Raw genomic sequence first — 27342 nt, 5'->3', positions numbered from 1 at the left:
AGTTTTTTTTTTCCATTTTTGAAATTTTAAATAATTAAAAAAATTCTTAAAATACATTCCCCAACAAGATCCCTGAAAAAATATTAATTTCCAATTTTTTGAATTTTTTTCTGATTTTTGCAGTATTTACTCACATTTGCTCCCTTCTTGATTTTTTCCTCCAAAATTATGGATTTGACTCACAAAACTAGAGAGGAGAGGTCGAAACCACTCCCTAACTAAATCCCTAAAACAATTTCTTTTTTTTTTTAAGTCAAAATTCCTTGAGGAACAAGAATTAGTTGGATGCAAGAGAACTCGAGAGAACATAAGATTGTGGAATGGGAAAAGGCTTGTATTGATTGCACTAAATGAGAGAAGAATGCAACTTGAGGAGAAAGTCCCAAATGAGGGGGTGTCCCTATATCAATGGCTTGGATTGTGCCATTTGGCACTCATCCAACAGCCAAGAACCCTCTAGGACTCTTCTAGATATTTCCATACTCTCCTGGCTACAAATCTCATCAGAGAACTCCTAAAAACCAATGCTCTACCAGACTCCAGTTTTCTCTAGAATTTCTACAGTCATCTACTATGTACAAACCTCCCATATGCACAAGTAGAGCCAAAGATGGCTAGGGTCCTATATTTGCCTCCTAGGCTGTGACATGTAGCTCATAACAGGACAGACAATATTGTGTTGTAAACTGAAACCAATGGCTTAGGTATTGATTCCAGCTTTAAATTACAAAAAGAGAAAGATAATGACATTCTATAAGGTCTGTGTAGTATGTACATTGGGACCACTTAGTCCAAGTGTGAGATGGAAAATATCAAATCAAGAGCAACAATACTTATTACCTAGCAGCATTGAGAATGTGTAGAACTATGACAATGTGATCTGCACAAACACGACAATAAAGCATTTACACCAGTTTGCCCAGATATCACAAAATGAATGTTTAAAATGATTAAATCGATACAAGAACAGCAAACAGATTCAACCAGCTTGAAGAAGCTACGTTTTCTCCAGACATTTCAAGTACAGCAAAGTAATCATGTATGCCGATCTCATGGCAGCCATGATGTGCATCTTGTGATATGGTGGAAACTGCATTCCCAAATCTAACAATGGTCAAACTGATTGTGCGTTCTGGCCTTGCAAAGCTTCCTGTAGATTTTTGACAGCACTGTCATAGTTTACAAAACCCATGAACCAAAATTCATGGCCATCAACAGAGATGATCTGGATGTATTTTTCAGAACGATTGCTTTTGCTCGCTGAAGGATTAACTGCTTTTAGTTGATGCAGCGGAATAACCACCTAGTTATGTTAAAGAAAGAAAAAAATAAAGAGAAAAACAAAGCAATTGAACAATTTGAGTATTGCTGGAGACTTGCAGATGATAGTTATACCAGGTGAAGCAGAAAACCAAACGTTACACTGAAAAGATAAGAGAAAAGAACATAGCGCATTTGATATATAGAGACCAATCAGGAACCCGCATAAAATGAATTAATCAAGTGAGATACGATTAACTATTTTAAAGACCACGCACACACACTAGGGGCGGCAATGTACCAGGTTCGCACTAGGCCAACAAAGGCCCAGGCCAGGCCCAACACTTAAGATCCGAGGCCCAAGCCTAAGCCTAAAAAATTGGTTGGGCCCAGGCCTTACCAATCCTGGCCTGAAAATTGATAAAATCCCTATTTCCTAATTGAATGTTCCAAATCTATCCGTTGATCAAGTGATGGTCAACATTCAAGATGGGTGGGTTGCCCACCTGAGGGTTGGAATGGCATATTTGTAGGATATAACATGCGTACATATAATGTCAGGTCAGGATAGTCCAGACTAAAATGACTCGAGCCCAAGCCCGACCCAAAAATTGATCCGGCCATGCATACGAGGCCCAAGGCTGGCCCATGGACCAAGCTAGTAGGTCCAAGCCCGGCCCCAAGCCAGGTCAGGTGGGCTATACCCAGCCCATCGGACCCTTAATGCATGCGCCCGCACACATGGAGGTCTGCCAAACCATCCCAAGACTCACCAGTGCATACTGTTGTGGCAGTGTGACCAGTAAACTTGCCATGAAAGGGGAGACTCATCACATTAAACAACAAATAGTAGTCCACATTTTCAAGTTCTTGGAGCACTGGCTGGCTTCAATTGTTTGAGAATTAGCGTGATTGTTGACATTAGTAAAAGAGAGTCACTGTGTGGGTACAGACATGTCTATGTTAATCTAGTCATATGGTCATACACCAATTCGGATACAAGAGCACCAACCATAAGTGGAAGTCATTTTAAAGAGAGATAATGAACAACATCATCAATATAGGGGTGGGACCCAGGCTTGAGTCTCAGGCCCAATACTTATATGAGATAAAAGTTGGGTATCAACTTATGTAACAGAGTCAATCTACTAAGGTATTGAGCAGCTGTATAGCATCAGATCAGGGCTTGCATGTAACAGGTCTATGATATTTTAAATTTGCTTCTCATTAATAATATACTGAGAGTGAAGGAGTCTCCTTGCGAAATCTATCTTTACAATGGCGCTACCCTATAAGCTACCGTATGATGGAAGTTTACCCTTCGTGATGTACTCGAACACACATCTAGCATCCATTCTAACTTCGTGTTCCACCATGCACTGTGTGTTTGACAGAATTGTGATGTTGGCAATCTTTCTCCATGGCACATGGCATGTACATGAGACAACGAACCATGACGTTGGCAATTTTCCTCCATGGCACGTAGCATGTACATGAGACAACAAACCACAAACAACTCTCCCTCATCATTGCAAGTGTAGTCTCGGTTCATCCTCTCACTGTCTGTCTGCTAGATCTTCCTCCTCGATGATGTCAGATTCAAGAACATTGGAGTATGATCATGTGGTGAAATTCCTAAGTAGGCATTTTTGTGGAACTGTGCCCCAGTTTGCCACACTTGAGGATTGACAAGCTGATCTGCATTCTCAAGCTTCCCTTACAAGCTCCTTTATTTGAGGATGTTCCCCTTTCATGCATCTATTTGCTTGTGCAAGTCTTAGTCAATTTGATGTACAATATTAAGTGGAATGGGAGCAGTGTTTTAAATAGCCATGCTATGTAGCGAGTAGCGTGGCTTAGCTTTAATGCTACGTAGCTCATTAAAATAACTTAAGTTGCATGAAGCCTATGCTTCATGCAGTGTTTTAAGTATCGGCCGATACATCCCACAATATATCTTGTATCCTACCTATGCAATATGAAACGCACAGGTAGTGGGATATATCCCACATGTTCGATCCAGTGAGCATTTTCAATTTTCAATCCTTTTGTCTGTAAATCATGTTAAATCAGTGTCAAATTGTTACAAATCCATGATTTGTTTTTTCATTTTTGCATGAATAATCATGAAATCGGAGCTTCGATTTCAAGATTTGGACGAGAAGGCATGCAAAATCCAACATTTTCTCATTACAACTGTAGGGTGAGGCCAAGATCCACAAAAGAGAGGAGATTAAGTTAAAATGTTGGTTATGGAAATGGAGAGGACGATAGGTTACTTTATAGTACATATTCAATTCACAATACAATTCACATTAATAATGTTGACATTCTCTCACCCATCAAAAACTGATTAGCATTGTCTTGTGGGCTTTTCATGTGGGTAGGTTGTTATTGTTATATATATCTCGACACATGTTTGGAAACGATTGCAAAAAATATATTGACCTTGAGGCACAAAGAGAAATTCCACATACTGCAAAACATGTAATTGGTCCATAGAAGGTTATAAATACTTCAGAAAGCTTGATAAGCTAGAGGGCTACGATAGAAGAATATGCATGTTTTCTTTTCTTTATTTTCTTTTTGGCAACCTTCCGATGCACTACATATGAATAACAGAAAATAAAAGGTCGGCCCCACTTGAGAAGCAAAGTGTGTATCAACAAAATTCGATGAAGGGTCACAGTGTAATGATGGTGAGGGAAGAACTAACATGATGTGAACGTCTAGTGGATGAATCTACTGCACCCGCCGACATGGAGACACCTGGTCATAATGATATACAATTCCTTAGTGTAGCTGGAATACGTAGTCAAGCATATGTGGGAGTTGGAGCTCCACATCTACCTACGAGAATTCCAAGTGCAGGTAAAGCAACATCTGTTACTAGGTCACCCTACGTAATCACAAGATGATGGGATGAAATGATATACAAATATTGGCTCATGATAAGTAATAAGCATGAAAAAATTAATAGATCATATGGTCAATCAAGTAAATAATTAGTGATTTTGACTTTTGATTATATTACTCTAATTTTCATTGTCGTGGAATTTGTCAATAGAATCTATGCACACATATAACTCTTCACTGAACCTTAAACTTCAAAGCTCTCATCGGTAAAATTGGCGCTAATTGAATATACTTTCAACCTCAAATTAAATGCATGAATTGTAACTCGCTTCTCAATTCTGACTAGAATGTATATACTGCAATTTTTATTTAAATTGAAATTGCATAGTTTTTATCAATATGTATGATGGGGACATCTCGCGCACACGCACGCCCCCCTTACGCGCGTACGGAAGGAGGAGGGCCCCACTTTCGATCTGGATCGATGACGACATCCATAGAGGGCCTCCTAGTTAGAGGACTGTGTTTTGGTTCCTTGAGGTGGACCGGATCATCATGTGGATCCCATCATTGGATCTCATGATCGTGGCCCACTATCCTAGGTGACCTAGGACTTTGAGTTTTGCTTATTACTGTTATTAGGAACATTATGAACGGTTTAGATTGCATTGTTTAGTTGTTAATTTTTATTACTTCATCTTTAAGTAATAGTATGCACACATGACACGGCTTTTGGGGTATAGGTTTTTCTTATAAATAGACAACCCCTTGTAGGTTTTTTTTCATTAAAGATGATTAATAAAATTCTGTGTTTTCCTACTTCTCTAATTCTCTAAGTTGTGAAAACCTAATTGGGTGTGAAACCCTCATTTCTTCGAAGGGCTTAACTACCGTAATGCGAAGCCACACCCATCCCAAATCACCCCCATCTCTTACCCTCCATATTCCTCATCTCCTACAGAAATTCCCTCATTAAATTCACCCACATTTGCAGCTAATCTTTCCCATACAGCAGATTTTCAGAATCTAACCCTGCAGGAGGGCTGAAACTTCGGCAGAGCACCGTGTTCAAACCGATCATCTGTTTTGCCTGAAATTTGGAGGAAAGGCGGCCCATCCCTGGCCGACCAGACCCTAGCTGGCCAATTCCAAATTTGTGGGCCCCACACACATGCGGGCCGCCATCCACGCACGTGCGTCAGGCCGGTTTATTGTCCATACGTGCGGGCTGATCACAGGTTCCCTCTCGTCTCTATTTCACTCCTTTTTCGTCTTGTTTCCATAACCCTAACCCTAGATCATCTCAAATCCCCAAGTTCTATTCAACTTTTGAAACCCTAGGTGTCCCTGAATTGAAACGTGAGAATCCCTTGGATTGGGAAATAATCCTTTGCATGTGTGAATGAATCTACTATCCTTTGAGCATCGTTTGGTCTATAATTTTTATTTGATTCAGCCCTAACATGTGTAGTCTTGGACCCTCGTAGATTCCCCTTGTTAAATGCTTAACTTTATGTGGGATGTGAAATTATTGTGACTGTTTCTAAATTATCATGACCTAAAGCTCGAAATCTTACGCATCATATCTAATTTTCATGTCCTGCATCAACGTACAATGCTTAATTTTTAATATCAATGTTACAAATCTTGTTCAGTTTTATATCGTATGCATTCATATTGTATGGGAAGGAGAGAGACAGGTGCAAAGGCGGTCATCTAACTCGGATAGAGATCCACTATATGTTGCCTAAAGGATGGGTTCACAACACAGTGAGTGTCGTTCAAATCCATCAAAGGAATGACTTACATTGATGTGCATTCTCCATATTCTAAAATGTTCTCCGTCATGAATAGGTTGTGTCAAAACTTGGATTTGCGGACTGCGCAACAATTCTACAAATTAGGGATCATGTGATGTCGCTATCGCTGGCCGTGTTTCTCCATGTTAACATCCTTTTAGTCAACACAACTAATACCACCTAATATGGTATTATTAATTATTTATTTGATATAGTTTTCACAGCAAACTATGCTAGATGGGACACAGGACTGGAATACATATTACCACCCAGACTTGAGGGGGTATCGCATATTAGACTGACATTAGGTACGACCAAGCTCTTATATTTGTTATATTGTTTGACACTGTATCTTGTCATTTCTATGTGACATTCACTCCTTAGTCAGGTGCATATGAATGTAGATATACGTTCCAGTCTGCTATGATGATCATCGGTCGCATTCGCAGTAGACTTACATAAAAAAAGCTCATATTATTATAACTCCCTCTTTTCTTTTCTTTTCTTTTTTCTTCTTTTTTCTTCTTCTTCTTTTTTGAAAGGTATTATGACTCCTCCATTTTGTAAAAAACACACCTTGTATCCCATTCTAATGTGCATGCATGAGAGGTTTGGAGCACCAAATATTATCTTGACCATCTCATGAAGTTATTGGCACCTTGTTACTAACAAAGATTGGAGCATTAAATATTATGATGTGTTGGTTTTACCATGATTGATTCCTTATTCTATCATGGTTTGCAAAAATTTAAGTATCACACATATTGGTAAACCAATGCAAGCATACAATCTAGTTACAGTTGAAAATTGAGCTATGACTTATACTCGTTATCTTTAATTTTGAGATTGAAAGTATATTCAACCATCGCCAATTCTACTGATGAGAGCTTCTGGGATTAAGTTCCATAAGAGTGATGTGTGTGCCTACAAATTCCATGTCAATGAAGATCAAATTAATATAGTTAGAAGCACTTACTATTTACTCAATTGGTCGTATGATCCCTTACTTAGCTAGGCTCCTTACTTCTTTTGAGTCAATATTTGTGCCTCACTTCTTTCCATTGTCCTAAGACTACATGTGTGACACAATAATAGTTGTTGCTTTACATTTCCTTGCAATCCTCGTAAGTATATGTGGAACCAATGTTGACGAAATCCTTATCATATCACAAATCGAAATAAAGGTTGAATCGTATCAAATCGCAAACTGTACAGAAAATTCTGAGATATTTTCTGATTTTCTTAAAATATCAAAAATCTTTAAAATAAAAAAAAATAAAAAATAAAAAATAAAAAAACCAAAAAATTTAATAAATAAAAACATCAATCATCTATTTCCCGTCAATTTGCACCATGAAACATAACAAATGTCATGATATTGACAATCGAGAACTTGTATACAATCTACTTATCATGACAGCGACATAGAATTAAAGGACTCTTGTTTATCCATTATGATTTTTCTTTCAAGAAATTTACCTTAAAAAATATACAAGTGTTCTTTAATAATTTTACCCTTATTGAGTGTAGGAATACGTTGAGAATACCATAATTTGATTTTGTTGACCGAAGAAAAAGATATTTTGATTTCCTTGGTTGGGTTTTTGAATATCAAAATCACAAATCCTCTCCCTTATAAAGAATAAAATAAATAATAATTGACCTTTTTTAAACAATTCTTAAAGCCCCACGAATTTAAAAATATAAAATGAAAGCCAAGTTTAAAAAGAAGAGAACAAGTGTAATTTGAATCGTTAGTCATGATTTGAATCGTAAATTGTAGGATTCAAATCATAGAATCGTAGGATTCATCTAAAAAGGGATTCAAGGTGGGAATCGTTTTGCTTAAGATTCAACTCAAATCACAAAGCCTAGGATTTTGACAACAATGTGTGGAACTTCAAACCCGACATTTGGCTAACTGCAATCCCCATTACACAAAAGAATTGTATATTATTACAACCAAGTATCTCCATGCCATAGTTGCACGAAGTGAAGCGAATCAACAACACATTCGGATGCGAGAACGAAAAAGCATCTCTTTCAAAATGTAAAGAAGCATAAATAGGTAAGATGCGGGAGCGAGAATGAGAGTCTGAAGTGGGGATTCGAAGCGATAGCAGCAACTAGTTAGAGGGGTCCTGAAACTAAGTCCATGCTAGTGGGTGGAATAGGTTCATCCACTATTACCCAACAAGGTGTTCCATATCCGTTACGATGTGGCCGTAAAGGCCGATACGTATAGGTAACGGCCGTGACCGTTACATAATATGGGGGTGAAACTGAGCAGTTGGTTGTTCGTTGTTCGGGACCATATCATCCGTTACAGGTGCCGTAACAACTGGTACCCCTGAAAATTGTACAAAACACAAAAATGCATATTATAAATCATGTGTTGGACATATTAAGACACACCTTACTTTTCCTCTATAAAACTCATAACACGTGCTCTAGTTCTTCTATCTTGGACCTCCACTCTAGCATACTTTCTGAAGCACTCACAACCTTTTATAGACCAACTACACGTTATGTAGAATGTTTGACTTTTTCTTCGGACCTGAGGTCAACACATCCCTCACGATCATGCCCAAACATGTGTTTGTATATATAACCACAACTTAGCGGTCAAAATCCGACAATTTATTATTTAAGTTTAAATCTCAAGCAAACAAACATGAATACCTCCTTTGATGAATCCTATGCTTTATGATTCAAAACCTGATTTGCAGTTCAAATCCTATGATTTATACTCGTTCTCTTATTTTTTATATTTATTTGGTTTTCATTTTATGTTTTTTTTTAAGGTAACAACACTGCCAGGGATTGAACCCTGGATCACTCACACATGCTAAGCTGTTTGTACCGGCTCATCTAATGAGTGGGAGACTTTTATGTTTTATAAAATGGTGGGAACTTTAAAATTGTTTTAAAAGAGGTAAATGGTTTTGTTTTATTCTTTATAATAGATTAAATGATGAATCTTCTTTCAACCATAAATTGTGAAGCTTTTATTTATTGTTTCCTATCTCTTAACTAATTAAGATACTAAATTGATATACAAGTAATCTGGAATGGTTTCAATGACAGTTCTGATCATATTGCCTACATGTATTTTGGTAATGGTAGTTAGGCTTTGATTTCAACTTAAAGACCTATATTTTTTATCATGTATCTCGAATTTAAAGTTTGTTTGTTTTTTTTTAGTTCTAGGGTTTCATTATATGATTTTAACTCACAGGTCCATTTTATTATTCTATAATAATGAAAACTTTTGAAAAGATTCTTTTTTAAGGCAACTTTAGGAATGTACTTAATGACTTTGACCACAAAACAAGATGGGTTTACACTTTTTCTTCTTTTTTTTTTGAAGTTTAGATGGGTTTATGCTTTGAGGGGAACATTATTTTGAACTTACCAAGTTGGCAGCAATACTTTTTGGGTTTGAGTTAATATGTTGATTATATGATATATCATATATCTATATAAGACTTTAAATGATTTCACCCAATTTTCAAAAGCAATTTTTGTATTTTGAGTACTCAAAATTTAGACCTGGAAAATCTTTCTAGACTTCTAATCATTTCATTCTACTAATAAGAGCTCTGCTAAGCACACAGACGTGCAATAAAGCTCTGTACATGCCAAACATGTGCCAGCATGTGGGCCCATTATTGGAAATAGTTGTGTGGGTTAAAAAACTTCAACCATGTACATGTTTTCCCAAAATAAAATCTGGTCGAATCAGCATGTGGGCCCCAATATTGGAAACAGGTGACCTGTGGGTGGGTTAGAAAACTTCAACCAAGTTTTTCAGAGACTTACATTTGTTTTGCAAACAGTGGCTACCTGACCAGTAGATCTACTTGATTCTTAGGCTAGAGCATCGATATAGTGGTGCCGTTATGATGGATGGATTGGATCTCAGACCTATCATGCCATGATGGCACATATGTGGCGTGTACATGAGCTTTTATTGGACATGCATCTGGGCTCAACAAAGCTCCTATTAATAATGTTGCTCTTTAATTTGCAAGAAAGATTTTCAATTTAAAGTTTAGATGATGACTTTATCAAAACCTTTAAAGTAATGAAACGACCACATCTAGCTTGAATTCTATTTAGAATAATGTCAAACGATGTGCTGCAGTAATATATTCTACGTACAAATTATGATGTGGAATAACAAAAAAATATGAATATCTGATCATATCCTATTTTTTAGATTTAATGAATATCGTTTCAGTTTTTCTTTATTTTGTATAAAAGATTATAAAAAGGCGACGATTTTACACTTTGAAATTTACAGTTAACATTTTCAACCCTCTTGCAATTTGACAATCCAATTCAACTATCAAAACATTGGCATTAATGACCTACCCATAGAAAAACCCCAAGACAATGTCAAGTATGAATGATGTGATTTATTTTTTTGCGAATTCCTTCTCTTGATAATGTAGTACAATGATGTGAATTGCATCGCACATTCAACAGGTACAATCAAATTAGCTATCCTATCATACTTTTCTATTTCTCTGGCCTCCATTTTTCCTGATCACCCTCTTATATTTATCTCGGCCTTGCCCCAAAATCATAATGAGGGGAATGTCGGATGTTACATTCCTCCTTTATCATAGGCAATTAGAACAGGCTCATAATACGAAAGTTGAATCGAAATCACCAAATGTTAGCAACATTGGCTATATATACACAATTGAAGCAAATTCATAATCTCATAATACATACATGCAAAAATAAAAGACAGTGCCCAACATGCCTCTGTTTACCCTTGTGGTATTCCGTATTTGGTCAGCTATCTTTCAGGTTCTGCAACACATTCTCCTAAGCATACCTACGAACATCCTTAAGGATGATATGATGATGTAGGTAAAATATCGTTGCTCGAACATGTATGCATAGGCACAAGACCGCAATCAGTGAAAGGAGAAAGAAGGTCATCTTAAAATCATTTGCAACATTTGAGCTTCAATATGCCTTCTACTGTGTTGACATGTATAACATCCCCAACTGCCTTTAAAAGATGATGCATTTCACCGGTAGGGCACTCGTTAATTACAGATATTATGGGTTCACAATCAATAGCCAACCCCATTATCAACAACATGCCCACCCTCCAATACAGAACTACTACGTATCAAGATTGAAATGCCCTAGTTATTATCCTTTATAGTAATATGTTGTATGAAGAATTGAAATCACATTCAACAGCCCTTTATCACTTTTTTGTGAATTCTGCAATTGTGTAAAGGATCTTGGAAGTGACTTGAATCCAAAATCTGCTGGTGCACATCATCTAGAAGTGATTTCTTTTAAATTTTAGGCCTAATTTCACTTCATGTTGGGTCAATTCTTTTGTATCAGAGCTTCAACGCATTGTCCTCCATTAGGATGATTCTCAACCTACATACTACTTTATGTGAATAAGAAAATATTGAGCCAGAGTTACTGAATTTGGTTCTATAAATTGTTTGATGTGATCTAAGTCCATGTTTAGTTAGGAGCTAACAACAATATGCAAGTTCAAATGACAAGAGAAAGAAACAAAAAAAAAAAAAAAATGTGGTTTTCCTTGGGTATGTCCACAGTTACAAAGTTCGGAACTTGTAGCGATGGTTGAAAATTTATTCGAGATCGCTAGGGCTGTCAATGGGTACCCCGACCTGATGTTAACAGGTCCAGGTCCAACTTTTCAGACCCGTTAGGTAATTGGGTCGGGTTTGGATCTCCAATTTTGAGACCCAGATAAATTTGGGCCCATTCAAGTTCGGGTAGGGTTCATCAAATAGGATCCAGTCAGATCCGATTAGTTTTAAGGTGATGTTGTGTGTTTAAATATATATTGTTTATTGTAGCAATGGAATAAGGTTTCACAAGCCATAGGCATGTAAGGGAGCCTATTTACAAACCACGCATGTGTCAAAGCGGCACATGCGTTTGTGATCTAAAGCAATCCATCAAGTGGGCCCGATCATTTAAGTGCACTTATTAGACCCAAACCAAATAGAAACCTAGATCTAAAGACCCGACAGGTACATGGACCAGATCGGATCTGGGACCAGGTCTTCAAGAACTAGACCTGGACCCAAAAGGACCCAGACACGCAAGCCCCGAATCCGGTTAGCCCGGGTATGTGTACTTTAGGAACTAACCCAAACCCAACCTATTGACAGCCCTATAGATCACTGTGATTTCGGAAAGTTCACATGTAATAAGCATATTGAATAATTACAAAGAGTCTAAAAATAGATGTCCAGTTCTGTTCCTAAAGGGCTGCGCGATGATCCCTTTCTTCAAGATTTACTATATAAAAGTGTTCGCACATTTACTAAAGAAGCATCCTTGCAGCACAGAGTTTGAAAACAGATGCATATTGAATAAAGATTAAAGAAGAAGCTAAAAAGGGAAACTCATAAAAATTAGACTATATCATATAAATAATTTCGGATGAGGGAAAAAATTTCTCCTGTATGAATCCAAAAGTTTTGCAAATCAATCCCAATGTCAAATTCTACTGTGATGTTAATGACCAAGTATTATCAGAATTATCCTGATTTGAGACATGCTAAGCATATGAAACAGATGAATTAAACATTCCATAGAACGGAAAGTCTCCGATTCCATTAGGTCAAGCTTTTGTTCTATTAGATATTTGGTGCTTAGCACGCAAAACAGAAGAATTAACGTTCCATAGAAAAGAAAGTCTCAGATTCCATTGCATCATGCCTTAGTTCAATTAGATATTTGGTGCTTACGGATGCCAGTATTTGAGTATGTAAGAAACTAAAATACCTTATAATAGCTCCATTCGGTTTGGTCTCCAACTTTGTATGAAAGAGGATTATCACTACAGAATGCAAGTTTTGCAGTGGACAGATATAAAATTCCCATCACAGGCCCCGCGGATGTTGACAAATAGCAAGCATATGACTTCCTAAGTTGCTCTTCTGGAAGAGTTTCAAAAGTTTGTCGGAATATCTTTTCATAACCACCTTCTGCTATAACTTTGGTTCCCTGAGCAATCCTCCCCATCGCTGCATCAGCAACACTGGGGCCTGTTTTCACTGATTAGTTAAAAGGTCGTTAATAGCAGCGTTATTTGGTTCCAAAACAAACCACAAAAGAGAACAAACCAGTATTCCAAAAGGAAAGTAAACAATGAAACAGAATATAAAGTGCTTATGCAAGCATATTTAGTTACAGATCTGCATCCAGGACTTTACCACTTGCATCAAACCTACTGGACAGTGTGAATCCCAGAGCAGGAATACTCAAGGAAAGAGCCCCACTATGGCTGTTGAAACAAGTGGGCCCATCACTTTTCCAGGTTAGGCCGCTTGCTTCCTGCTGCTAAAAAACTGAATAGTTTGTTTTCTTGATTGAAATGAGAAACAAAATCTGGCGATGGAACAGGTCTATTTGTACCAATGGGTAACAATAAAGGGCATTACTTTGGAAAAACGAAAATCATATGGGTGGAGTGATGCAGGCCCACAGCCCACTCAGGCCATCCAAGCCCATTGTAAGGGCCAACCCACTTAAGCCCATCCAGGGCACACTGTGGGGCCCATCAAGACATAGGCCCATAGCCCGCTGTAGAGCACAACATGTGCTGATTTTTTGGCTGATTATTTACAGACTTGGGGGCCTAAATTAAGGGTTGTAATTTACTATTGTTAGCAGATATGAGAGGCTGATTTGAAGATGTGATTGATATGATTGAAGATATGGGCTGGTTTTAGAGATATAATTACTTTCTATGTTTGCTTTTTATTATTAGGCTTTTACCAAATTAAGGAAGATTAGATTATTTTGAAATAAATTGTGATTGATTTGAAATCAATCTTATAGTTGGGGAGGTTTCAATTAAAAATTCATTTAGGATCTATAAAAGGAGAGGTAGTGTAGGAGTTGCTCATTTCAATATTTTTCTAGGTGTGAGTTTTCTTAAAGTTTTTGTAAGAAAAGAAGGTTGATATCAATAAAGTTCTCTCCCTCTCTACTACATTGTTCTTGACTTTTTTAATATTTTTGCAATTTCGGTGACGAGATCTCATTAACTCGATAACCGGATTGCACTTTTTGTAGCAAAGCGGGTTGTCTTCAGGGATTTTCGACTCTACATCATCCTCTAATGGCTTCAAAGAGACACAAGAAGAGTTTATGCAAGTAACCTAATTGATATGCACACTCACAGAGAGAGTAGATCAACTCATAAATACGGTAGGCAATCTCACTAATCAAGTGGGAGAGCTCCAACGTGCAGGGAATCCAAAGAGCAAAGTTAGAGCATGTGGACACGTAGGGGGAGGTCCACATCAAGGTCCTAACCAACAACGAGCAGCTCTGGTTTGTGAAGACACCAATGAGAGAATCCTTCGATTGTCGGAATGTGACAGAGAGCCCAGAATCGAGATAGAAATTCTGAAATTCTATAATCAGTTGCATGTTGATGACTTCATCGATTGGGTAAGCAAGGTTGAAAAGGCGTTCAAGTACAAGGAAGTGGCGGATAATCGGAATATGAAGTTAGTAGTTGTGAAGTTTTCTACACACACGTTAGTATAGTAGGATGATCTCCAAGCCAAACGAATCCATCAAGGTAACGAGAAAATAAATTCTAGGGAAAAGATGAAAAAAGAAGTTAAAGGGAAGTTCCTACCCACAGCTTACGCCCGTGACCCCTATCAAAGTTGTTACAATCTACGTCAAAGGAACAAATCAGCAAATGAATACACCAAAGAGTTCCATACCTGAACATCACGAACATGGTTTCGTGAATATGAAAACCGAAAAATTTCAAGATATCTTAATGGTCGTAACCCAAATATCATAAATGAATTGGCTTTCAAAGATGCTTTTAAAATGTCCAATGTATATACACTTTCGTTGAAAGCTGATGAGATAATTAATTGGGGACTTGGGAGACGATTTGGTGCCCTCCGAAGGCCGTCATCGACCATAGGACAGCATGCTTACTTCCCACATAAGGCAACCACAGGACTTCCTATATGCCGAGGGACAATGGGCCAACATCCAATAATAAAGCCAAGCCCCAACCCAAGGAGAGGTGGTTATGAACGAGGGATTGATGCACCCAAGATGAGACAAAGCAGCACTCCTTTCACTTGCTTTAAGTGTAGGCAACCGGGACATCGTTCCTTTCATTGACCTAAACACCAGTCCACAATTAAAATAAATTTGATTGAGGAATGAGAATATATTGAAGGCACTCCTGACCACATGCAAACCAAAATTAAAGCGGACACATAATATGAAGATGAGGCGCTTGTTGGGGAAGATACGGCAAATGCGTACGGTGATAGGGGAGAGTCATTGGTTATCCAATGGACAATGGTATCGACGCCTTGGGTCGTTAATGAGGGGCAATGGCTGCAACACAATATCTTCCACACCACTTACATTTTTTTGTAGAAAGATATGCACTATTTTGTGGAAAGATATGCACTATTTTGGTAAACAGAGGGAGCAGTGAGAACATTGTCTCACAAGAAATGGTGAACAAATTAAAACCAAAAAAACATAAGCATTTGCGACCATATCAGATTCGTTGGTTCAAGAAAAGGGGAGAAGATTCTGTTAACTCCATGTGCTTAGTTTCCTTCTCTATTGGATCAAAGTACAAGGATGATGTGTGTGACATGGTCCCCATGCATGCATGCCACGTTTTGTTAGGAAGACCATGGTTGTGGGACCAAGATATGGAGCACATGACTTGGGCTAAGACCTATTCCTTCGTCAAGGATGGTGTTAATATCACATTGCACCATATGAACATCTTCCTACACCCAAATCTAATAAAGAAGGAAGTCAAAAATCACTCGGTGTGCAAAAAATTGAAGAGGAAAGCAAGGAGACTGCCACTATTTATGTCTTGGTTGCTAAAGAAGACACAAAGCAATCAAATGTTCCACCTCCTGTACAGGAGCTTCTTCATGAAAATGAAAACTTGGTGCTCAAAAAACTCCCAGTTGGACTTCCTCCTAGGAGGAACATTTAGCACCACATTGATTTAAGGTCAGATTTGAGTCTACCGATCTTGCACACTACCAAATGAGTCCAATTGAACATGTCAAACTCCACCGATAGGTTACTAAGTTATTACAAATGGGTTTAATTTGAGAAAGCATGTCATTGTGTGTTGCTCATGTATTATTACCACTAAGAAAGATGAGTCTTAGAAGATGTGCATAGATAGTTGTGCAATCAACCGGATTACTATCAAATATCAATTTCCTATTCCCCACTTGGACAATATGCTAGACATGAAGCATGGAGCAAAGGTCTTTTCAAAGATCGACCTGTGGAGCGGATATTATTAGATATGTATTCAGCCCGGGGACAAGTGGAAGATTGCATTTAACACTCAAGATGGGATGTACGAGTGACTCATCATGCCATTTGGCCTTTTAAATGCACCAAGCACTTTCATGAAGCTAATGACAAAGATACTCTGCCATTTTATGGTTTCATGGGAAAGTTCTTAATTGTCTATTTTGATGATATTCTTGTTTTTAGTCCTGATGCATCCATTCATCTTGATCATTTACGACAAATATTTGATGTACTAAGAAGGGAGTCACTATTTGTTAACTTAAAAAAGTGCTCATTCCTTGTCGAAGTATTGTGTTTTGGTGGTATATTGTGTTTGCAGAAAGGATCAAGGTTAATCAAGAGAAAATCAAGGCCATTGGAGAGTGGCCCACTACACAAACCATTTTAGAGGTTCATTCTTTCCACGGCTTGGCAATATTTTACTGGAGATTTATCCAGAATACAAGCACCATCATCGCACATATCACTGATTGCATGTGGGGAGGCAATTTTGAATGGACTAAAGCGGCATATTGAAGCTTCGGTGCCATAAAAAAAGAAGATGACAGAAGCTTTGGTTCTTGCACTTCCGAACTTCAATAAAGTCTTTGAGGTGGAAAGCAACGCTTCAAATGTTGGCATTGGCATGATGTTGAGTCAAGAGGGAAAGTCAATCAGTTTCTTTGGTGAGAAGCTTAATGATGCACAGAATAGCTACCACCAGACGTATAATCTCAAGTTCTATGCAGTGGTCCAGGCACTACGACATTGGAGAGATTACTTGATTCATCAGGAGTTCATTCTATGCTCGGACCATGAGGCTCCCAAAAGAAGTTGAGTGCTTGTCATGCGAAGTGGATGGCTTTCCTATAAGAATATAAATTCCTTTTGCATCATAAAGCTAGAAGCCAAAACAAAGTGGTGGATGCTTTGAGTAGGAGAGTGATTCTACTAGGAACTCTCGTTGTGAAGGTCATCGGATTCAAAACTTTAAAAGGACAATACGAAGAGGACCCCAATTTTAGCAAAGTGCCCGACAGGTGTGTGTGGATGGTCGAGATCCAAAGTGTGAATTTATCTCACACGATGGATATCTATTCAAGAGTTCTTGACTATGCATTCCAAAAGGATCGATGTGAGAGAAGATCCAACCTCAGCTACACGAAGGAGGACTGAGTGGACACTTCGGAAGGGATAAAACATTGACCATAGTGGAGGAAAATACTACTGGCCCCATATGCGACGTATCATTCAACAGTTCGTAGCACAATGTTGTAGATGACAAGTTTCCAAAGGTCATGTGCAAAATACCGACCTTTATACGCTGTTTCCCGTTCCAGTCGCACCCTAGGTGGATATTTGTATGGACTTCATTCTGGATCTTCCAAAGACTCAAAGAGGAGCATATTAGATTTTCGTTGTGGTGGACCATTTTTTGAAAACAGCCCACTTCATTTCATGCAAAAGGACAATGGACGCTACACATATTGCCAACATATTTTTCAAAAAAATTATACGACTTCACAGGGTACCGAAGACAAACTTTGGACTGTAATTTGAAGTTTGTAGGCTACTTTTGGCACACTTTATGGAAGCCATTAGGGACTAAGCATCAATTCTCTAGCGCATATCATCCTCAAAAAGACGGACAAACCCGAGGTAGTCAACAGGATCCTTGGTAACCTCTTAAGGAGTATCGTAGGCGACAATATATCTTAGTGGGACTTAGCGTTATCTCAAGATATTTCATGTAAATAAGTAATAATTATTTACTTTAGTATTTCTTTTGGTGAGATTTGACAAGTAAAGGGTTACTTGATTTCTGTGACATAAGCATGATATCTTTATGGCAAAACTATGTGGGCCCCACCTTGATGTATGTGTTTTATCCATGCTGTCCACTCATTTTGCCATATCATTTTAAGACATGAGTCCAAAAATGGGGCAAATCCAAAACTCAAGTGGACCACAAAAAGGAAGCACTTGGAATAATGACGCCCATTGATGAACCCACCACTATTTGTGGTGTGGTCCACTTGAGCTTTGGATCTGCCTCATTTTTGGGCTCATGTCCTAAAATCCTAAGAAAATGAATAGACGGCATGGATATAACACATGCATCATGATAGGGCCCACAATTTTCACTTCTACAAATTTGAATTCTGCTCGAAATCCAAGGTGAAATCCAACCTATATTTCAAGTAGTTGCAACTTTTCATTATGACACTTTTATCACAATTTACCTATCTTTACACTAAACCAAACAGGTCCTTAAAGTTTTTTTGTAAGAAAAAAAGGTTGATATCAATGTAGTTCTCCCCCTCTCTACTCCATTGTTCTTGTGGGTATACTTTTTTTAATATTTTTACAATTTGGGTAGCAAGATCTCATTGACTCGACAACTAGGTTGCACTAACGAGTAATTTAAGAGACTTGTGAAAATGAAGCATCTATTTCATTTAACTGACTGTTGGATCTAGAATGTTGGTGATGGGATTGAGATGTTATAGAAGGGCATGGATGCCCATGTAATAAGTGTACTTATAAACATCTTTCAACAAGGAAGTTTCGGGAATTTTGGTTGGCTTTAATTGAGGGCACCAGTCACACTCAAAAGGACAAAACCCAAGCCATCCATTCTAATTCTTTCTAGAAATTTTGTGGCATAGAAAAGAATTTTAGGTCATTGGCAACTTGGAAAAGTTTACTCTTGGAAATAGAATCTGATTCCAGGGCAATTTTTTGCATTTTGCAACTTAGAAAATTTGAAATGAAGCCGGAATCTCCCTCCACCCCACAAGTTACCATATACAACAACCTAATAGTACGAAGCTCTAGCTCTCTGTCTTTGGCTTCTTTTTTTACCTGTAACATTGATGTTGATGATGCTTTTGTAGGGATATTTTCCATTTTCATCTCCTCTTTATTTTATTCATTCAGTCAGGAAGATGGATTTCGAAATAATGGTGGGTTTTGGAGACGATGAACTATTGGGACTGTTTTGAGACCCTTTTTTTTAGATGATGGTGGGGTTCTGTGATGGGTTGGGTAGATCAGGCCAATCCAAAACTCAAGAGGTGTGGCCTCTAAGGTAGAACCACACCAACAATCTCTAATTTCATGTTTTGTGGCCCACATGAGTTTTGGAATGGCCTATTTTCTGGGAATACCTTCATCCTAGTGGGGCACGACAAATTAATGGAACTATGGGCCCCATGCAAAATGTTGAAGGTCTTAATGGTGGGAGTCCCCATCCTAACTGTTAAATCATCTTGATGATGGGATGGACCAAAATGTATAAAACAAATGGCCTGATTTTGGGGCCAAGAGCTTTGCTTATCCCACATGGGTATGGGAGCTGCTTAACTGCTTAGGTGGGTCACAATGGACGAAGTTATACTGGATGATAGGGTTCTAGCTTGAATTATAAAACTAGTCGACCCACTTTTGTGGGCCCCTGATGATTAGAATTGCCCAATTTTTGGGCCAAGGCTTACTATCGACCCAACCTATCTTACAGGTCACAAAAGTGTCGTGTTGGCACGGTCCATACTCCCTCTCTTGTGAATATACACACAAGAATTCCTGGCAAATCTTCCCCACTATCCAAACTGAGTTAATGGATATAAAATGGAATTTTGAGGTTGCCAAACAGGACCGACAGAACGGAATTTTCAGGGAACCTGTACCTAGAATTGAATTCTCGAGTAATTGCCAAATAATAGGTTGCCAAACAAGACCAAGATCCGTCCCACTGAATTTATTTCCAATGCAACATAATTCAAGGTATAGGGACTCAATTCAACAGAACTTATATCTTTAAATTTCAAAAAAATTAAAAAATTAAAAAATTAAAAATTAAAAATTAAAAATTAAAAAGGGCTTGGATCCATTTCATAATCCACCAAATTTTGTGGCATGGGGACTAAATTCTCCTCTATTCAGAAAATAATGAACGGCTCTGATAAGTCCAAAACAAAACATCATAATCTTAAAATCCATGGCCCCAAACAAACCACATAGAAGGAATTAAAAAATAATGATAATAATAACTTACAGTGTTGCCAGACATTTCCAGCAAGATCCTCGGCCTTCTTCGTCGCTTCTCCAACCTTCTTCCCCCATTTGCCAAGCACGCCGCGGACCGTCTCCATCGTATCTAACGATAAGAATACGTATATACAATCTCAAATACGAATCTGTATAAACCGTACAATACAAAGGTAGGATTTTCAAAAAGGGGAAAGAGGAAAAAAGACTCACTCTTAGAAGATGATTGGACGGGCGATGGAGAAACGTAAGGATTTGACTCTTGAGGCATGCTGGTGGCTTGGGGTCCGGTTGGAGGTGGGGCCTCCGTCGTGAGTTCGGGGCTCCAGCGGACGGATTTCTGTGGTGATGTGGATGTTGAAGTAGCGACGGGTGGGGGATCGGACGGCTGAGATCCTATCTCGGATGTTTGCAGACTGAGAGGAGGAGGAGCAATATCCTTGGGATCGACCTTCGGGTACGGGGCGTAGTCCGCGGAGTGCGCGGCCTCAGATTTCTTCGGATCGGGTACTTGTTCGGTGCGAGGAAGATCCATAATCGCCGATTTTTACGATGCGTCGAGGAAAAGGATTTGTTTGGGTTTTTGAATGGAGATGGAGAGAGATGACGAATCGGGAATTTTTCCTCGGGCGACTCTGAAGGGGAGAGATACAGATACACTGGCGGGGTGTGAATATTCAAATTCGTGCGAATGCACCCAGCCTTATTTACACGTGGCTTCCTCAATCCAAGCCGTCAAAATGGTGGACCCCAGTTAGATGGAGCGTGTAGATTTAATTTGATTATTTCAAAAATGATAAACCGTGAATAATTGGCCAGTAACTGAACGGTTACGAAAGAAAATACAACAACTGTTCACCCCGACCGAGAAAGGACAAACTTTACATAGCTGAGACCGTCCAATTAAGTGGGGTTTTAACTTATATACCATCGACAAGGAAGCCCATCATATCAACCGTCTGGATGACAGAACCATGGGCTCCTCATGGGCAAAACCGGAAATCAGAACGTAACCGTACAACCACACTCCTGACATTCTCTTACGATGGTAGCTACCTGTGAGCAGACTCGGATTGCGTGATGGAGTACACAGAACACAGTAGGTACTGTGTGCTGCTGGAAAAGTTTAGTGGCCCAACATGTGGCATGTGTTTTATCCATGCCCTCCATCCATTTTTCCAGCTCATTTTAGTTATGAGCCCAAAAATGAGATAGATTCAAGTCTCAGGTGGATAACACCTAGAGGAAATAATTGGTGATTGAACACCTACCACTAAAAACTTCCTCGGGCCCACTGTAATGTTTACTTGCCATCCAAACTATTTATTAGGTCAGAAAGACCTGGATGAAGGGAAAACTCAAATATTAGGTTCAATCCGAAACTTTTGTCGCCCTCAGGAAGGTTTCAACATTTGGCATTCAATCACCGTTATTTCCAATGGGCTAATCCATCTTAGATTTGGATCATGCCCTTAAGTGAGCTGAAAAAATAGATGAATGGCGTGGATAAAATGCATACATCATGGTAAGACCCACAGATCTTTTTCCACCAGCACGCAGTACCTACGTGGGTGCGTGTGCTACACTACGCAATACGAGCTGCCTGCGACCTGTGGCGGATCACTTTAGATTTGGGTCCCACAGCTTTGATATGTAACATCCACTCCATCCGTTAGGTTTCCGTTCTCGTTTTTAGCTCATGAGGAAAAACTTAACCAGATCCACGATTCAGGTGAATAATGGGGATGAGATGTCAAACATAGGTATGTATGTAAGGCCACCATGGTGTGCATCTTTCATCGCCCATTAATCAGGTGTAACTTACATTTTTCCCTTTGATTTGGTCAATCATATTTTTCTACCGAGATGATCTTTTATATGTACTGTTTAAATAATAGTTCTCACCTTATGGACGAAGTAGATTTATATATACAACATGGCAGCCCCACGAAATATAGCAAATGCTTACAAGAAATGTACCGGGAGAAATTTCCTACTGTACGACCCATTTATGGCCTACCAACTTTTGAAGAACACTTGCTTTTTAGCTTACAAAAATATTCCTCAGCTGTGCGGCCCCGTTTCTCTGGTCAAAAATGCCCCTCCTTTTCAGCTTTTTGGCTTTTGACAAGCTGGGGTTCCCGATGGCTACGGATTATAGCCGTAGTGATAATTGTGCCGTGACAATGAATAAACCTTTTTTCCTTTTTTTTTTTTTTTTTACGTGTAGAACTTTATTCTACCTACATTTTTCTCTAATACATATTTATATAAATATGTATATATAAGCATATAAAAAAAAATTCTCTCTTTTTTTTTTTCATTTCTTTCTTTATTCATTTAACAAGAATATCTTTTAAACCAAAATTAGTTACTTAATGTACCATATATGATTTTGGGGTAAAAGAAGCTACTTTAGCCAACCAACCTGATAATTTTCCAAGATTTCATCAGGTCGATGGTTGAAAATCCATTTCGTTCATTTTGCGGTCAATTTCATTCACTTCGTGATCAATTTTAATCAGTTCGCGGTCAATTTCATTAATTTCGCAGTAAATTTCATTTACTTTGTAGTCAATTTCCATCACTTCATGGTCAATTCCCCTTATTTCACTGTCAATTCCATGCATTTCACGGTCAATTTTGGCGATTCCCCTTTACTTCATGGTCAATTCAATTCATTTCATGATCAATTCCCTTCATTTCACGGTCAATTCCATGCATTTCATGGTTAATTCCGGCGATTCCCCTTCACTTCATAATCAATTCAATTCATTTCACTGTCAATTCCCTTGACTCCACACTCAATTCGATTCATTTCACGGTCAATTCACTTCACTTCACGGTTAATTCTATGCATTTCACAGTCAATTCCGGCGATTCCCCTTCACTTCATGGCCAATTCCATGCATTTCACAGCCAATTCCCTTTACTTCACAGTCAATTCAATGCATTTCACCGTCATTTCCCTTCACTTCACGGTCAATTCCATACATTTCACCGTCATTTCCCTTTGCTTCACGGTCAATTATGCGCGATTCCTCTTCACTTCACGGTCAATTCCATGCATTTCACAGTCAATTCCGACAATTCCCCTTCACTTTACGGTCAATTCAATTCATTTCATGGTCAATTCCCTTCACGATCAATTTCATGCATTTCACGGTTAATTCCGGCAATTTTCCTTCACTTCACGATCAACTCAATTCATTTCACGGTCAATTCCCTTCATGGTGAATTCCATGCATTTCGCGATCAATTCTCTTCACTTCACAGTCAATTCCATGCATTTCACGTTAATTTCCTTCACTTTACGGTCATTTCCATTTATTTCATGATTAATTCTGGCAATTCCCCTTCACTTCACAGTCAATTCCATGCATTTCATAGTCATTCCATTCATTTCACGGTCAATTCCGACGATTCCCCTTCATTTCACGGTCAATTCCATGCATTTCATGGTCAATTCCCTTCACTTCACAGTCATTTTCATTCATTTCACGGTCAATTCCAACAATCCCCTTCACTTCACGGTCAATTCCATGCATTTCATGGTCAATTCCCTTCATTTCACGGTCATTTCCATTCGTTTCACGGTCAATTCCGACGATTCCCCTTCACTTTACGGTCAATTTCATGCATTTCACAGTCAATTCCCTTCACTTCATGATCATTTTCATTCATTTTATGGTCAATTCCCTTCACTTCACAGTCAATTCCATGCATTTCACGATCAATCCTGGCGATTTCCCTTCACTTCACGGTCATTTCCATATATTTCATGGCCAATTCCCTTCATTTCACGGTGACCATAACATTTATTTTTCATTCAATCTATTCATAAGGTCACAAAGACCTGGATGAAGAGGAAAAATAATTTCACAATGATTTAAAACTTCTGTGACCCCTAAAAGGGTTTTAATAGTAAACGTTCAATCCTCTACTGCCCTTTACAGTGTGGTCCACTTGATAGCTAAATCTATCTTATTTTTCGTCTCAAGCTCTAATACGACTTCGTCAAATCGATAGGCAGTTTAGATATAACACATACCTCATAATGGAACCCACAAAAGTGTTGGGGATTACACCAGGAAATAAAAAATAATGAGATGAGCTAGTCTACCGGCCAGTAGCTACGGATTATAACCGTAGTAACCAAACCGTCCATCTATTTGGTGAACTTGTATTAAGGCTTAAGATGAAAAATAAGATATATCTAGCTATCAAGTGGACTATACTATAAAAGGCAGTGGAAAATTGAATGTATACCATTGAAACCCTTTTAGGGGTCACAGAAGTTTTGGATCATTATAAAATTTGTTTTTCCCCTTCATCTAGGTCTTTGTGACCTTATGAATAGATTGGATAGAAAATATACGTTACGGTGAGCCTTACAAAATTTTTAACAGTGAAAATCAATTTTCCCACGGCTCTTTGTGGTGTGGTCTAGTTGATCTTTGGATATGATTTTTTTTTTCGGTAATGCTCCGAAATGATCTTGAAATATGGATGACCGTGGATATAATAAATACATAACTGTGGGGGCCATGTGACTTTGATATCTTTCGAACCGTTCGTACAACTTGGAGTTCGTGGAGCGCCAGCGACCTTCTTCGAGTACCAGGCGATCCGCTTCGGGAAGGAAAAGCAGGGGCAGTACAGCTGGGGCTTATTCTGTGGAGGTAAAAGCAAGTGGGCTTCAAAAGGTTGGTGGACCATATATGACTCGTATAGTAGGAAATTTCTCAATGTGCCAGTGCACGGGGATTGATGGAATACATCCTGACGCATTGCGATAGGATACTTCCGTGTTTGCCGTTTATGCGATGATAGCAATCATCCTTTGGAACTGGGGATGCAAAGAAATCGGATTGCGCACTGAGTTATACGCTCTTTCAGTACGCTCTTATAGTACCCAGTTGGGCCCACCGTAAATGTACGTGTTTTATTCACGCCGTCCATCCTTATTTTCAGCTCGTTTAAGGGGTTGAACCTAAAATTTAAGAATATCCAAACCTCAGTGTATCATACCACACCACGGGAAACAGTAGTAATAATGATGTTCACCGTTGAAACCTTTCTGGGCCCCACAATGATGTTTACTTGCCATCCAACCTGTTCATGAGATTTTAAAGACATGGATGAAAGGAAAAGGCAAATATAAGGCTGATAAAAAAAACTTCTGTGGCCCACAAGAATTTTTCAACAGTAAACGCTCAATTCTCACTGTTTCCTGTAGTGTGGTCAATTCAAGCTTTGGATCTGATTCATCTTTTGGCTCAGCAGTAAAATTATCAGGTAAAATGGATGGACGGAGGGGATTAAATACATAAATCATGGTGAACCTCACAGACGCTAAGCCTACTGAGTTACTCAGTACGCAATCCGCTTCCGGATGGAAATAAAAGATTTGTTAGATTAAATATTTCAAACCTTTGATTATATATAAGTAATGATGACCGTCCACATTCATGAAAAAAGCGCCACCTATGAAAGGGTTGAAGATGACCGGCTAAAGACCGGACTTTTTTCATATGGTTCGAATCATCAAGTGGATAAATTCTAACGATGTGTTGTGGTTGTCGATGGCTCATGTTGAACACGAATTATTTTCGGCTTGTTTGAAGGCCACCAAACAGATGGAAGCCGATTGCGTACTGAGAAAACTCTGTAGGCCCCACTGTCATTCATGCATTGTATCCATTCCGTCCATCTCTTTTACCACATAATTTTAGGGCCTTATCCCAAAAATGGAGCTTATCTAAACCTCAAGTGGACCACACCACCGGAAACAGTGTGAATTGAACATCCACCGTTGAAAAATTCTTTGGGGCAACCGAAGTCTTAGATCAAGTTGATATATGTGTTTTCCCTTCATCATGTTTGTCTGATCTTATGAACAGGTTGGATGACAAATAAACATCACTAGGGCCTTGGAAAGTTTTCAACCATGGAAATCAATACTTCCACTTTTTCCTGTGTTATACTTGTGCTTTCCTGTGGCATGGTCCACTTGCGCTTTGTTAATGCATCAATTTTAGGTTGAACCCCAAAAATGACATGAAAAAACGAATGGACCGCGTAGATAAACCACATGCATTCCCGGTGGGCCCAACAGAGTTTAGTCAGTACGATCAGAGCAGACTTGAGTGACTCAGTTCCCAATTCGATTTCCAAACGGGATTGCTTAGAGTCAATCCCATCACGGTTTTTCAGCTATTATATTTATTTTACAATCATAGACGACGTGCGTAAGAGCAACGTACACGGAAGGAGTGAATTTGGAAGTCCACCTTTTTAACGTACATGAATATTCCCCGGACCACGAATCAGGCGGCGGTTTGGCCAGTAACGTACATGTATGCGTTTTATCCATGCCGTCCATCTATTTTTCTAAATCATTTTAGGACTTTATTAACAAAAATAAGGCAGATCTAAATGTCCGGTGGACCACACCACAGCAAAACAGTAGTGATTGAATGTCCACCATTAAAAACCTGTTAAGGCCCACTGTAATGTTTATTTGACATCTGTTGATTAGGTCATACAGACCTGGATGAAGGAAAAAAAAATCAGCTTGATCCAAACTTGAGTGGCCCCAGGAAGCTTTTAATGGCACGTGTTCAATCAACATTGATTCTGGTGATGTGATTCACCTGAGATTTGGATCTACCTCGTTTTTGGGATCGCACCATAAAATTATCTGGAAAAATGGATGGACGGCGTGGATGAAGCACATACATCATGTTGGGCCCACAAAGCACTGAACACTAGCCAATCCGCGTTCCACGAATCAGGCCGATCCGCTCCTCGGGCGGGCCACACTCACATAGGAAAATAGATGGCTAGAAATAATTTTATAAACGGCCTTACTTCTAAAGAAATTCAAATTTTCGCTTAAGGTGCGGTGACCCCATTTTCGGTGCAGAGAGAAAAGTTATGATACTTCTGCAGAGTGTGGTGACCTATAGGCAGGAACTCAGAAACACCTGAAATTCAAATTAAACGGACTTACACTAATTTGATT

The 27342-nt window shown here is 38.7% G+C and overlaps 1 protein-coding gene across 3 annotated transcripts; it reads right to left on the bottom strand.

The window, feature by feature from the left end:
• Positions 1–810: 810 nt before the first annotated feature.
• On the bottom strand, positions 811–21304 carry LOC131242401 (GEM-like protein 1). Of its 3 annotated transcripts, XM_058240998.1 has the most exons (5): positions 20529–21298; positions 20323–20424; positions 12723–12994; positions 3977–4029; positions 1164–1303 (listed from the first exon to the last, which is right to left on the bottom strand). In XM_058240998.1, exons 1-4 carry the CDS (start codon positions 20848–20850, stop codon positions 4003–4005), a joined length of 723 nt encoding a protein of 240 aa, XP_058096981.1. In that variant the 5' UTR covers positions 20851–21298; the 3' UTR covers positions 1164–1303; positions 3977–4002. The 3 variants fall into 3 exon arrangements, with proteins under 3 accessions (XP_058096980.1, XP_058096979.1, XP_058096981.1); XM_058240997.1 differs by lacking the exon at positions 3977–4029 and having other exon boundaries at positions 811–1303; positions 12723–12985; positions 20529–21304; XM_058240996.1 differs by lacking the exon at positions 3977–4029 and having other exon boundaries at positions 811–1303; positions 20529–21282.
• Between the last annotated feature and the right edge of the window lie 6038 nt (positions 21305–27342).

The sequence above is a fragment of the Magnolia sinica genome, chromosome 4, assembly GCF_029962835.1.
Source record: "Magnolia sinica isolate HGM2019 chromosome 4, MsV1, whole genome shotgun sequence".
NCBI classification, from domain to species: Eukaryota; Viridiplantae; Streptophyta; class Magnoliopsida; order Magnoliales; family Magnoliaceae; genus Magnolia; species Magnolia sinica.
The sequence above is the reverse complement of the archived record's forward strand: the minus strand, read 5'-3'. Positions and strand labels throughout refer to the sequence as shown.